Source organism: Fundulus heteroclitus, chromosome 10 (assembly GCF_011125445.2).
Source record: "Fundulus heteroclitus isolate FHET01 chromosome 10, MU-UCD_Fhet_4.1, whole genome shotgun sequence".
Taxonomy (NCBI): Eukaryota; Metazoa; Chordata; class Actinopteri; order Cyprinodontiformes; family Fundulidae; genus Fundulus; species Fundulus heteroclitus.
Window position 1 is genome coordinate 26,515,721 of NC_046370.1, and position 13,280 is coordinate 26,529,000.

Sequence of the window (13,280 nt, forward strand, 5' to 3'; positions counted from 1 at the left end):
TATGGAGCGAGTCTGCCATTACCCTCTAACATAGAAAGCATTCCTGGATCAGTGCTTCTGTACTCTGTGTCCCTGCTGTCCCAAATCCCCAGTCAGTCATGTCAGATGGCCATTCACATCGGGCCGGGTTCTGCTGGAGGTTTCGTCCTGTTAAAGGGGAGATTTACCGTCCTTTGTAGCTCCACGCTCATCCAGGAGTGAATGCTGCAGGTCAATGAGTCTATGCAACCTGCTGGGTTTCCTTGGGAAACTTTTTGAATAAACTGAACTTGACTGCATTGTTTGATAACTATTACATTTAATGGATAACTTTGTATGATTCGATTGAACTGACCTTTTTTTAGAGGGTCTTGAGATGAATTGCATTTGGAATTGGCGCTACATAAACTGAAATAATTAATATATAGCTCTTATTTCTATGAAATATACAAGGCTCCCTGACAGAATTTACCCTTTAATCAGGAACAGTTTATTTGAAGCTTGGTGACACCTTCTCATTATGACATGTTATAGTTGTAGTAAATCGATTTTCCCTCTTAATTGTAAATATAACCTTTCATTATTTTTTAATTCTTAATAAGTTTTCAACATTTTTTAATTATGTAAATTTAACATGCACTGACTGGTACACTTCTCAGTGGTGTTCGGGTTTAGTTAATATTCTCATCATATCAAAAAACAAAACATACAAAAAAATGGAGTGACCATTAAATATACATTAATCAATTTACTCAAATTTTCAATATAAAACTGGGTCTTTTAAAATTTAGTATAGCCAACCCACTTCTTTGATCATGACATAAACCATCCAAGTCTGTTGTTTATAAATGTCGTCATCTCTTTCATTTTATAAATATCCAGTAGAACTTCCCTGTTGTCAAATTTGGTACTTCCTGTGATAACCGTTTCTCAGTTATACACCTCTTACTGGCCACTAAGAAATTACTAAATACAAATGCATCCTTTTTCATCCAAGCCTGTGGTACATTTCTAAAAAAAGTCTTTATATCAAAGGGGATTACACATTTAACAATTTCTTGCAGTGTTCTATGAATATTTTTTCAAATAATGTTTAATTAATGAACAGTCTCACATAATATGGAAGTAATTTGCTCGTTGATTTCCACATTTTCTCCAACAGATGGGGGGATTTCTGTCGTAATCTGACTTCTGACATGGAGTAATAAAGTATCTGATTAATGTTTCCATCCAAACTCTCTGCATTTGTGAGGAAGTACCTTTCCATTGATGTTTCCACATCGAAGTCCATTCCTCCTCAGATATGTTTATTCCTGCTTCTTTCTCCCGTATTGCTTTAACAGTCACAGTTGTGTTCGACATGTGACTTGACAAAAACGTAATCAAAAAAGAAACAAGTTTCTTGTTACTAACACCAATATATGCATTTTTAAACATGAATATCGTAGATTGACATCAGATAGCAGATCTACCTTTATCTCTATATAATGCCGTATTTGCAGGTATCTGTAAAAATCTTGTTTTTCCAAGTTATATTTTTACTTCAGTTTTCAAAACAAACTAATTTACCACCCTCAGACAAATTGTTTATTGTTGGCAGTCCAAGTTTTAAATCGTGACCCTAATTGGTTCAGTATGAAGTCAGAATCATATGTATTTTTCCACTGGGCATTTTGAGATACATCACTCAAATGTATTAATGTATCTACAGATCTGTCAGTTCTATGTAGTTGGCAGGCCCCAACCTCATTTTTCTTTAGCTAATTGTAGGTTTTGAAATAGACTCTAGGTCTCTTCCCTTCATATATGTGTGTGTATATATATATATATATATATATATATATATATATAATTTTATCCCATTCATTAAATATGTTCTGATCAATGGGTATGGATAAGATCTGGAATAAATACAATAGCCTTGGCAGTACATTAATTTTAATAGACTATTCATGGTTAAAGAAAGGACTCCTGTTCCATCTTTTTAAATCTTCATTTTCTTTTGCAACGGGACATAATTCACCTCAATTTTATGTATGTTAATGCCTAGACATTTTAAGGATTCAGTCTGCCACACCATTGGGTATGTGGTAAGTGTTTCCATTGGTGGATTTTACTTGTAGGAAAGTGTTTGAGTTTTAATCATTTTATAACCAGACATTTCACCATATTGCTCACCGATGAATCAGTCTAGGTAGAGATTTTGCAGGTTCTCCAAAATAAATGAAAATATCAGCATAACAAGCTTTTATTCCTTTCCTTTGATAGTAATACCTTTCATATTTTGTTTTTGTCGTATGAATTGGGCCAATGGCTCTAAATATAATGCAGACCACATGCAGCCCTGTCCATTTCCCCTTTGTAATATGAAGCCGTCAGAAATCTGTTAACCTTGATCCTTGCAGCTGGATTTGTATACAAGGCATGTTTTAACCAAATATAACTATAACAAAAATTGTCTCAGCATCACTCAGAAGCATAGCTTCAGTTAATTCTTTTTTTTTTTATTTGATCTACTACGTGAAGAGTTCCAAGTATATCGTCTTGTCTGTTTATGACTCCAGTTTGATCATTATATACCATAGGTAAATAAGTTCTTCCATTTTCTGGCCATTGTAGAAATGAATAATCTATATTCAGAACTGATATTTGCCTGTATGATCCACACTCAGTCTTATCTTTGCCTTCTTTAAGTACAGCAGTAATAATGGCTTCTTTCCAACTCAGGGTGTTTGTGCCTTCTTTAAAACCCAGTTTAATGTGAGAAGTATTGTGTGAATAAACTCATTTGTTTAGTTCTTTATACAAGTGAGCAGCGTAGCCATCTGGCCCAGGTGATCTGCTTGATCTACTTAACTTAAAAGAACTACTAATAGTTCTTTTAAGTTCCATCTGTTATTTCTGCCACCATTTGTTCATTTTGCTATGCATTCAACCTTGGCAAGTCCAATAAAGGCAAAACATTTTCAATATCATTTTCTCCAGGCACTGGAATATAGTGTTTTGTAAAAAAAAAAGTGTAAATGCTCTATGAATTTACTTTAGTCAGTCTTTTTGTTTTGCAGATGGAAGTGTTTGGAACAGTGCGTATAAACACTTGGGGAACTAAACAAGTTAGAATCATTTCCTTTTATTGCAAAGCAGGTCAACCTTTAACAAAACCGTGGGTCAGACAAGTTACAGATATCGACTGGATGGAATGTTTTTCCAGGAATGAAAGCTGGAATGACAACGGGTCCAGACTAAGACCACGTCCATGTACAGCATGATGAGTAGATGGGTGGAGGATGTTCCTCATCTAAGCTACAGCCAAGGACAGGAAGTCTGAGGTAAAGTGTCGGGGGTCTGAGCAGAAGGGTCCTGAACAGGTCAGTAGAGCCAACTGAAGGCACAGCTTGTGTAGGTGACCAGCTCTTCGGGTTTGAACCACAGGGAAATCTCCTTTTTGGCACTCTCCACCGAATCGCTGCCATGGATAATGTTCCTGATAAAAAAAAAATAAAAAAAACATGGGAGGAAAGGAAGTCATGAATGGACCCAAACCTTCTAGTCAGACTATTCAAAGTGTTTCATTCACCCATATTTATACACCACTACAACCTGTGGTGTATAAATATGGGTGTTTGTGTCCTTCAGGAAAAAAAAAGGTTACTTTTCTGTGTTGCAAATCAGTGGAAAACACTTCATGTTGACATGTAAAACACCTTGGCCTTAAATGAAAACAGGTTGGGCTACATTTTTACCGTGTAAACAGATCTGTACCATGCAAATGTTTTCAGCAGCAGCAGCCATGTTCAGCTTCTGACTTCTGGTCAATTTGTATCATTCCCTCTGTTAATGAACCAGCATCAGTGGGGAGGGTCGTCACTGGTTCTGACCAGTTTCTGCTCTAGGCCCAGCTTCAGTCTAGGTCCACAGCTTAATGTCTACTGGTGTTATTAGCCCGTTATTCCCTTACTGCTGAATACTGGCCGTGGTGCAGCCATCTGGTGCTGGAAGGACCAGAATCCTGAATCTGTTTCCACAGGAAGACGGAGCCGTTGGCCAGTGAGGAACTGACTCACGTAACCGTAGATATTAAGTTGCTAATCTGTGAAACCAGAACAGTGGGTCATGCCGTCCATCATCCCTGCTCAGCTGTTACAGACCTTAACTAGGTCCCCAACAGGGTCTGTCTAAGATGCTTCAATGTGGTTTTAGTGCTGCTAGTGGTGCAACAGAACAGGAAGTCAGTCTGGTCCCGGTCCAAAATGCCCTGAATCTGACCCAATATCAGGACTAATGCTAGGCTGTGTTTCTGAAAGCCAGAAGCTGAGGTCTCCTCTGTTTAGAGGTGGTTATTCTCTGTTTATGTAACGGAATTGGAAGGAGCTTTTAAGGGCCACCACCACTTCAGACAAAAGGAGACAGCCGCCGTAGATCTCGTGCCAACACTCACTTGCTGACGTCGATGCAGAAGTCTCCTCTGATGGTTCCGGGTTTGGAGTCAGCAGGATTGGTCTCACCCAGCATGACTCTGCCAGTCTTCACCACGCCCTTTCCTTCCCACACCTGGAAAACAGCAGGAGTTCAGCTCTGACTCTTTCCACATATAAACAGTCTCTGCTCATCTTTCATGTGTTCACTGCCTTGTTCCTGTAGCGGCTCCCAGCACACTGACTGAAAACCTAGGAACAATCAAGTCACCTCTCTGGAATACAGGAGCAGATGCTGCATTCTCCCAAACATCTGGGGTCTCATGTAGAAAGTGCCAACACACAAAAACATGCGCTCGCTACTTAACTTTACGTTGCGTTAAGATGAACTTCTTCAATCAACAATAGCAAAGCACAAAGTCTTAAAACTCACCCAGATACACTGAAATATAACTTTCTATTTTATTTAACTCAAGGAGCATCGTACCCAATGTTTAGTCTGTACCAAGAAATTTAATCCAATTCAGCTTCACACAAATGTTGCACACCTCAATAAAGATGGAAACTGAATATTCCTGATTTTGTCACATGTCTATTTAATATCAGCGGTCTGTGGACAGAGAACTAAACGGAGCATTAGTCGTTCCTCTTTTGTTCCTATAGCAATAAATAAACCGTGCTGGACCAGCAGATTACGCCCAAACAGATTCTAAGGTGGAGACAATCACACGTTCGTAATAGCTGCGTAAAGCCGCGTGGAATTATGGAGCAATGCTGCTGCTGGAGGACACTGCTGATTGTAGAATTCAGAGGGAGCATGTTTTCACAGATCCTGCTGCCACACGAGTGAATTAGTCGGTGCAGAAGATCCAGGGCCATCACAGAGGACAGGGGACACCAACATGGCGCCCACAGGCACCAGGTAACCCTTAAGGACCATGTGGTGCCTTAGGGGTCCGTCTTAGATGCTTAGACATATAGCGAAACTGTACCAATGAAGTAACTGTTTCAAAAAGGCTGGTGACCTCTGACCTAGGAGCTCTGCATGGAGGTGGCTCCTGCATCAGAGGGAAGCCAGGCGGAGCCATGCGCTGCCGGTACTGGTTCTCACTACAGGCTGCAATCGCAGCCTGTTTGACAGGTCAGTCCCACGCTGTGGCTGCAGTGTGGCACAGCTTCACCTTCAGGTCGGCCAAACATGGAAAACCTCACGCCGTGGCTGACCAGGAAGAAATTAAACAGTGTTCTGAGGGGCCGATTTCCAAATGTGATTGTCTCGTTTTCAGGGCACCATCAGGAAACCAGACAGCTTTAGTGAATAGAAAGAATTTTCATTCAATAGGTGTGCAACTCCTATGTGATGTGCAAATGTGCTGACAAATATACACATGCTGGCCTGGGCTAAAACATGATTCTTCCAATCGGTAGAGTAGTTACTGTTGGAAACAGACTCCTAGCAGGGGCCACTGGTAGGTCTCCCTATTGCCAACATTAGTATGAAAGCTGCTCTTATACATGAGGCTCCAGAGAGCCAATAGTTAAAAAAAGTACAAAAACTCAAACGGTCCCAAACAATCTTTCCAACATTCACTGGAAGGTTTCTGTCAGTCTCGGATGTTGCAGGATGTGTTGTGTTCTCACCATGGCAACCACTGGACCAGACCTCATGTACTTGAGGAGGGTAGGGAAGAAGGGTCGGTCCTTCAGGTCTATGTAGTGCTCCATCAGAAGGTCCTCAGAGGCCTGCAGAGAATCAGTTTCATTTAACGTCAGAGCTGAGGCCAACAAGCCATGTTCACATGACCTGCAGCATCATCACACACTTCCCATGAACACCAGGGAGACGACATTATAATCCACCATCACTGCTGTATAGTCTACAGGTACATCTAAACTCAAACTCTAAGTGAAACTCATTACACAGTAACGTATTCCAGGCTTATTTTCCTTTGAATTTTGGGTTTTCATTTACAAGCCATGATCATCAAAATTGTGTGTGTGAAAAGGTTTATTCTCCTCATGATGTCACCCCGATCAGCTCATGAACTCAGCCCCTCCAGAGGTTTCCTGAGCCTTTAATAGCGATGGTAAAAAGAGGTCAATACTATGGGAACATTTATTCATAAAAATAGAGACAGAGCCGTTTGGCTAAGAGCTCCTGGTGATCAGGGGGTGTACAGACTTGGTTACTTTGATCAAAATGACCAACTTTGGTAATATTTGGGATTTTAATAGCCAGATCAAGTGGCACAACAGACAAAAGCTAGCAGGATGGCTTTAGCAGCTCATTTTAGTGAAAGGAGGCCTGCGTGGTGAGGCTGGTTCAGGAAATCCCGCTCCATCTGTTCTGTACATCGCAGACTAAAGGATTGCACTTGAGCATTTAATGTAATCCCCTAACCTCGCTAACCCAGAGCAACTTTTATGAAACCGTCCGGCACACCCGTTCCATAAGGGGCCTCCTTACATAAGGCAGATATGTCCATGAATCTCACTTCACGGCTACGTAAGCAGCATTACTCTCCACTATTGGATCAGATGGTAAAAAGCGGCTCTGGGGTCCAACCGGCTCTGCTGCAGTCAGGAATAGATCAGAAGCTAATCAGCTCTCCAGAGGTCTTGACCGCCGCCCTGTTGCCCGGTGCGGTCGTGTGCACATGGCTCACAAACGCCTTAAGCTCCTAGAGGACGTGCTCACCTCAAGCATCTTCATGCCCACCAGTTTGAAGCCCTTCATCTCAAACCGTTTGATGATGTCGCCGATGATGCCGCGCTGCACGCCGTCGGGCTTGATGGCAAGGAAGGTGCGCTCCTCTGATTCGGCCATTTTTCTGAAACAAAAGCGGCAAGGACAACGTGACTCAGAGGGAGGAGGAGAGCTGTAGCTGGCAGGAGGAACGAGGCCGGCAGTCACTCACAGCACCGCGCCAGGAGCCGAGGGGCCGGCTGCAGAGGGTACCGACCCCATCCCACCAACAAACACCCAAGGGACTCTGAGGATCAGGCAGCCAACCAGGACTGCAGCAACCGACCGCCCCACCCACCCACGCCACTCCACCCTGACGGGCAACGAATCACAGCTTTGGGTGCCAACACTTGCAGGGATACGACCTCAAAGGCGGCACGTTCAAGCATCAGCCTTCATTTTAGTGTTTGCACAGCAAGGAAAGGTTCATCAGTTTGCTATAGTCCAGCCATCCAGCTAAAAATTCTAGTCAGTTTGTTAAAACGGGGCCATTTCAATAACAAACGCAGTCAGATGACCTGAAAGGTGTTCGTATTAAACATCATCGTCCAAGTTTGAGTCCTTGCTAAGAAGCCAAGAGCTCAAGTTTAATCCTCCTTTGCCACTGCCCCTAATTCACAGCGCAGCATTACCTAATGGAAGGCAATCCCCTTTACCCTGCAGAGACGATGACTTGATAAGGCATTTTATTTAAATGCATGGACAAAAACCTGCTAATGTAGTCACCAAGATGTCAGTAGAACAGGAAAATGTTCCTAGGGAGATTTTCCACAGAGATCTTTCAGAATCAGAAACACAAAACTCTAACCTGAAGAGTTAGAAATGGATGAGAGGCTCCTAATGTGTTAAATCAGGTTTTTAAAATCTTACAACAACAAAAGGACTCCTTCCATGTGTTATCTGGAAGTTTGCTGAAGTTCAGATGCCACACAGTAAAACTTGGTCACCAAGATCAGATCCAGAAGTGATACTATCAAACAGAACACAAACTGTACTAAACAACGTTTAACCATCTAGATGAGCCCCTTTCGTTTAGCGATCTAATCTCAGCAGCTGTAATTAGTGCATTAGGAGCCAGTTCATGCAAATCTTCTGCTTCATTTTATGCTACTGTGCAGATCCTAAAGACTAGGGATCACACGCACTGAAGCGGATCTGCTGAGAGATCAAGACCACAGGATTTACCCGACCAACTAAAACCCTGGAGAGCAATAGCTTGAAAGGAAAACCAGCGTAACAGTAGGTGGCGCTAATAGAATGAGTCCCAGAATGTAAAGTAAATGAATGAGATGTAGTAGAAAACTATGTTTAACCCTTAAGTGAATATGAATAAGACGGTGGTGGCTGCGTTCTACGTTGTACCCATGCAGACTTGGCGCTCATACACTTGCCCACTCCAGCCACTCACTAGGAGCTTGCTGCAGACTTTTCGTCCAGACTACCGACCGGAAGTCACGAGAACAAACCGCTTCTCCAACATTCCGTCACATATTCTAACTTTCTAAACAGCTGCGTAAAAACATTTAATCACCATTAATTCAACTGCCACATTTCCCTGAGCTGTGACGTGGAAGTCACGCGGCAAAAGCTGATAGGCGTTAGAGCGCACGGGCCTGGGCTTCAGCAGCGCCCCGCCTGCTCCGTAGCGAGGTCTAATCCGTCAGCCGGCTGCCCTCGGCTTGCTCGTGAGCAGCTGGGCAGGCGGAGACCAGAGCCCCCCCTCCTCTCCACAGGAAGCAGCTCGCTGCCAGAAGTCACCCAGACACCAGCAGCCGTCGCTTCGTTTAAACCGGCAGTCAGTAAAGACCACAGCTCCGCATAGTCTCGTCTAGCCGGGCATGTCTGGGCCTTCCTGAACAGCCACATGGTCCCTTTGTTCCCGCTGCTTCAGCGAGGCAGTTCTGCAGCGCCGCTTCTGCTCAACAGAACCGGGCTGGTACCGCGCAGCGTTAGCGTCGAATGCATTAAGGTGTTAAAGATTTTAAACCCATTACAAGAGACACAAACGCGACTTTCACCGGGTTAAAAAAAATATTTTTTAATTAAGTGGTGATACTAGACTTGAAATCCGCCGTAGGTAATCAAATTATGGAAAAATTAATGAATAAATAAAAAGAACTGGTAAAAGTGGTGATTTCCTGCCATTACCTTCACTAGTGGAGCTCCGCTTCAGAACCCAGACAGTCCACTCGAAAGTTAGAGTAGAAGAAGACCTACGGAGTTTGCGCACGAGCTTTTATATGTGTAGGCGGGGACTGAGACAACGGCGAGTCTATGGGGCCAAAATTCCGTTGTTGTTCCACATACGATCATAATTATTTACATAGAACAGGCGTCCTGCGATATACTGGCGACCTGTCCAGGGTGTACCTCGCCTCGCGCCCATTGACAGCTGGAGATAGACACCAGCACCCCTCGCTACCCCACAAGGGATATAGATGTGTTAGAAAATGGATGGATGGAAGAGGTGTCTGGTGAGGCTTGTTAGCCAGATTATTGGGGCCTTTTGAAAATACCTACGATTATGTTACCTCAACTTGGCATTGAACATAGCCTACTTTGCATTAAACCAAATTTCTGCGTTAAAAATGTTTTAGTTGGTGGCGGTTCTAGACCAAATTTCCCAAGGGGGCCAGACCAAATGGATTTAGTATTGCATCTTCAGTACAGGGGCCAGGACCAGCTCTACACTGGGCCCTGTCTAGAACTGCCCACAGTTAATCTTGAAGCAAGTAACAGCTCTGACCCATTAATGAAACATCCCTGCCAACCATTATTTTGAGATTGAAGCAAAAAAAGCTGACTCATATGAAAACCACCAAAGAACACTATTGTTCTTTGGTGGTTTTGTTCATTTGTAATGGTGAGCAGTAAAATACAATTAAAGATGGAGGGAAAATTATGAGAAAAGAAATAGCCCAAAATGCTGGATTTGAACTCTGCTCAGTAGCAGGGGTGGTTGAACCAACCCTGGGTTTATCCTGCTTTTTATCTGAGCTCTGGCACACAGTAAGTGTCTGGAAAGGTGCGTCCTTTTCTGGAGGAGTTTGTAGATGCTGGAGCTCAAATACTCCACCGGAAGAAGCTAATCTGTCCACAATTAAATGTCTTATTATTTCCAGATTAATATACCTTTGAGATTTACCCTTTTTTGAGGTTTTTACAGCAGTAGTGGCTTGTTTTTCATATAGTGGGTGGCAGGAAAGGCGGTACGAGAGAGGGGGAGAGCCATGCGGCTAAGGACCACAGGTCAGAGTTGAACCTGGGTCAGCCACATCAAGGACTAAGGCCTCCATGCATGGGTCATGCACACTAACCACTGCGCCACCAAAGCACGCCCAAGATTTACCATTTTAGCTAGAGTCAATAATTTATCTTATCAATATTCTCAGCCCACACATTGCTCATAAAACATAAATCACGGGATGCTCTTCCAAACAAATTCTTGGTCCTGCACTTTGTTTTAATGGCAGCTTTCAAAGGCAACAGTATGTTAAAAGATCTGGTGTCGGTTCTGGGTTCAAATCCAACCCTGGGTCTTGCATGTTCTCCCTGTGCATGTGTGGGTTCTCTCTGGGTACTCCGGCTTCCTCCCACAGTCCAAAAACATGACTGTTAGGTTAATTGGCTTCTCTAAATTGTCCTTAGGTGTGATTGTGTGTGTGGATGGTTGTCTCTGTGTTGCCCTGTGATAGACTGGCGACCTGTCCGGGGTGTACCCTGCCTCTCGCCCAGTGGATGCTGGAGACCCCATGAGGGATTAAGCGGGTTGGAAAATGGATGTGTATATCTTTCCCTTCTAAATACCTAAAACATATATACAGGGAACATAGACTTGCTGCCACATACAATATGGCGGTGACGTCGACGGGCAAACCTACGCCCAATGAGGCATCTATGTAAACAGTATATGTCTGTGTTTCCATCACTCTGGTTCCAGTTAGAGACCCAGCTGGAAAACCTTGCTGTGGTTTCAAGTGCGACCAGCAGGGGGGGCTGTGCCACATCCTTTAAAGCTCGGTTCCAGAACCACATAAAACAGGTCAGGGAGTTCTGCAAATAGGTTGTTGTATTTTTTTTTTTTATTCTGCACAGCAGAATTTTAATTCTGCACAGCAACAGTGCACATTTCGTGTGTCACAAATCTCCTTTCATCTGAGTATGCCATTTGTAAACACTTTACAGGGTTTGTTTTCTGATATGTGGGGTTTCTTTTGCTGGACAGTTTATTTTAAGTTTTGGATTTTTGTGTGTGTGTTTAAGGTTTTGATTCTTATGTGTCATAGCTTTCATTTGCCTTTTTATTTGGGCAAACTTGCCATTTATCTAAATCTTTTATTATATATCATAGCACTGGTATGTGACACCATTATGAACCATGCCAAGGAGAGGCTTAATTTCACCAAGCACCTCATTGCTCTGTTGCAAGCAAACTTGTTCCAACAAGCCAGCAGAAAGTTCCCAGATTCAGCTTCAGGACTCAACACCACGATTGAAGCCCATCTATGCCTTCCTGATGGCATTCCCATCCCTGATTGGACCAGGCCAGGCTTAAAACGGAACTATCCCTGATCTACGAGAATGAGGAGTTCCAGTGGTGCACTGGTTTTGATGGAAAATAATCCACACCATACACTCACCCAAACTGCAAGTCCTTTAAACATCCTCATCACCAGACCAGTGACAACATCAGAATCGTAGAGGTGCTTCTCCTCTTTAAAAAGGATAAAAACATCTCTTAGAAACACCATGGCACAAGATTGGCTCAGTACTCTGGCAATGTTCTCCATAACAAATAACTGACATGGGACATTCCTAATTTTAATACCAGTGCCAATGAGAAATTTGCCTCTCAGAAAGACAGATGAGCAAAATTAATGTACAAATAAGAACTTTCCACAGTAGATCGAATCTGTCTTCCAAGCGTATGATCCCTGGTTGGTTGCTGGGTGCTTTTGCTCATCATCCTAAATTTACTAGAGACTTAAATTATATATGGTAAACACTATCAGATATCCCACCTTTACCACTAACTTGCCAAATAAGGGAAACAGTGCAATGGAAAATAAGAGTAGTGTGGAGACGATGAGCCATTAGAGCAGGGGTGTCCTAACCTTTTGTCAGGTGGGCCAAAATTTTCAAGTCAAAAGCATTCAAAGGCTAAAAGAAAAAAAACAACATATAAAAAATGTAAATGTATAAAAATGTAAATATATGAAAAATATAATTACCCCAAATTGTATATAACCTTTTTTTTACCTGCTCTAGAAGATATAATTAAGCAATATTTTACATAAACAAATTACCCAGATTTTCGGAAGGAAAGGAATGCATAAATCATTGCTGATACATAACTTTTATGCCATATTTGCATTATTACTGTAAAAGATGGTTACCCAGTTTACAAATTATTTTGTAAACAGGATGGCTATCTCAATTAAAAAAATCTAATTTTTTCTATTCTCAGCATTACAGGATTTTGGTTAGCCTTTCTTTGAAAATGCTTACTGTACATTGCCACTAAACAAGTTGAAAGCAGATTTTTGTGAACCATAGCCTGCTTTTGAGTAAATTTCATTGGATAGATGTGGTCCTATTCACTATTAATTTAAAGAGAATGTAAAAGGTGTGGTAATTAAAAGATACTTAGTATTGTACCTAACATTTTAAACTGCAAGAAGATTTTAAGTTGTCTACAATAATTCCACTTTAACTAAAATAAAAAGGATCCATTTGCATCAATCCGTCCAGGGGCTGCAAATGGCCCCCGCCCCCCACTTTGGACACCCCTACCTTAGCGCATGTTACACTGTCAGAAGTTTAAGAAGTCAGAAGTTTTTTTATGTATTTATTTTTCTTAAAATGGAATTTCTATAGTAGTGCTTTTATGTGTGAATGTAGTGTGACACATAGTTTGGACTATGTAGCAGCCAAAGTCTGTACCCAAGACAAATTTCATTGACACTAAAGTTCATCATCATCAAAAGACCTTTTTCAAAATCCAAATATAATTAAAGTATTTGAAGTAAAATTAGATTCGTTTGATTTACATAGAAATAACTTAATAATTAAAAGTTATCAGGCAATATTTAATAATCTTGGATAAACGCATTTGTTTGACAGGACCTGATCTGGGTCAC

The 13,280-nt window shown here is 42.0% G+C and overlaps 1 protein-coding gene across 1 annotated transcript; it reads right to left on the reverse strand.

The window, feature by feature from the left end:
- Positions 1–3,093: 3,093 nt before the first annotated feature.
- On the reverse strand, positions 3,094–9,409 carry LOC105935717 (nucleoside diphosphate kinase B). The gene is made up of 5 exons (XM_012876269.3): positions 9,289–9,409; positions 7,093–7,225; positions 6,036–6,137; positions 4,418–4,530; positions 3,094–3,463 (listed from the first exon to the last, which is right to left on the reverse strand). Exons 2-5 carry the CDS (start codon positions 7,219–7,221, stop codon positions 3,349–3,351), a joined length of 459 nt encoding a protein of 152 aa, XP_012731723.2. The 5' UTR covers positions 7,222–7,225; positions 9,289–9,409; the 3' UTR covers positions 3,094–3,348.
- Between the last annotated feature and the right edge of the window lie 3,871 nt (positions 9,410–13,280).

Coding starts and splice junctions, on each gene's coding strand:
- LOC105935717 (XM_012876269.3), bottom strand. CDS start 7,221: ATGGCCGAATCAGAGGAGCGCACCTTCCTTGCCATCAAGCCCGACGGC. Junction 4,531..6,035: donor CTGGTCCAGTGGTTGCCATG/GTGAGAACACAA, acceptor GCTGTTTTCCAG/GTGTGGGAAGGAAAGGGCGT. Junction 3,464..4,417: donor TTCTGCATCGACGTCAGCAA/GTGAGTGTTGGC, acceptor TTTTTTTATCAG/GAACATTATCCATGGCAGCG.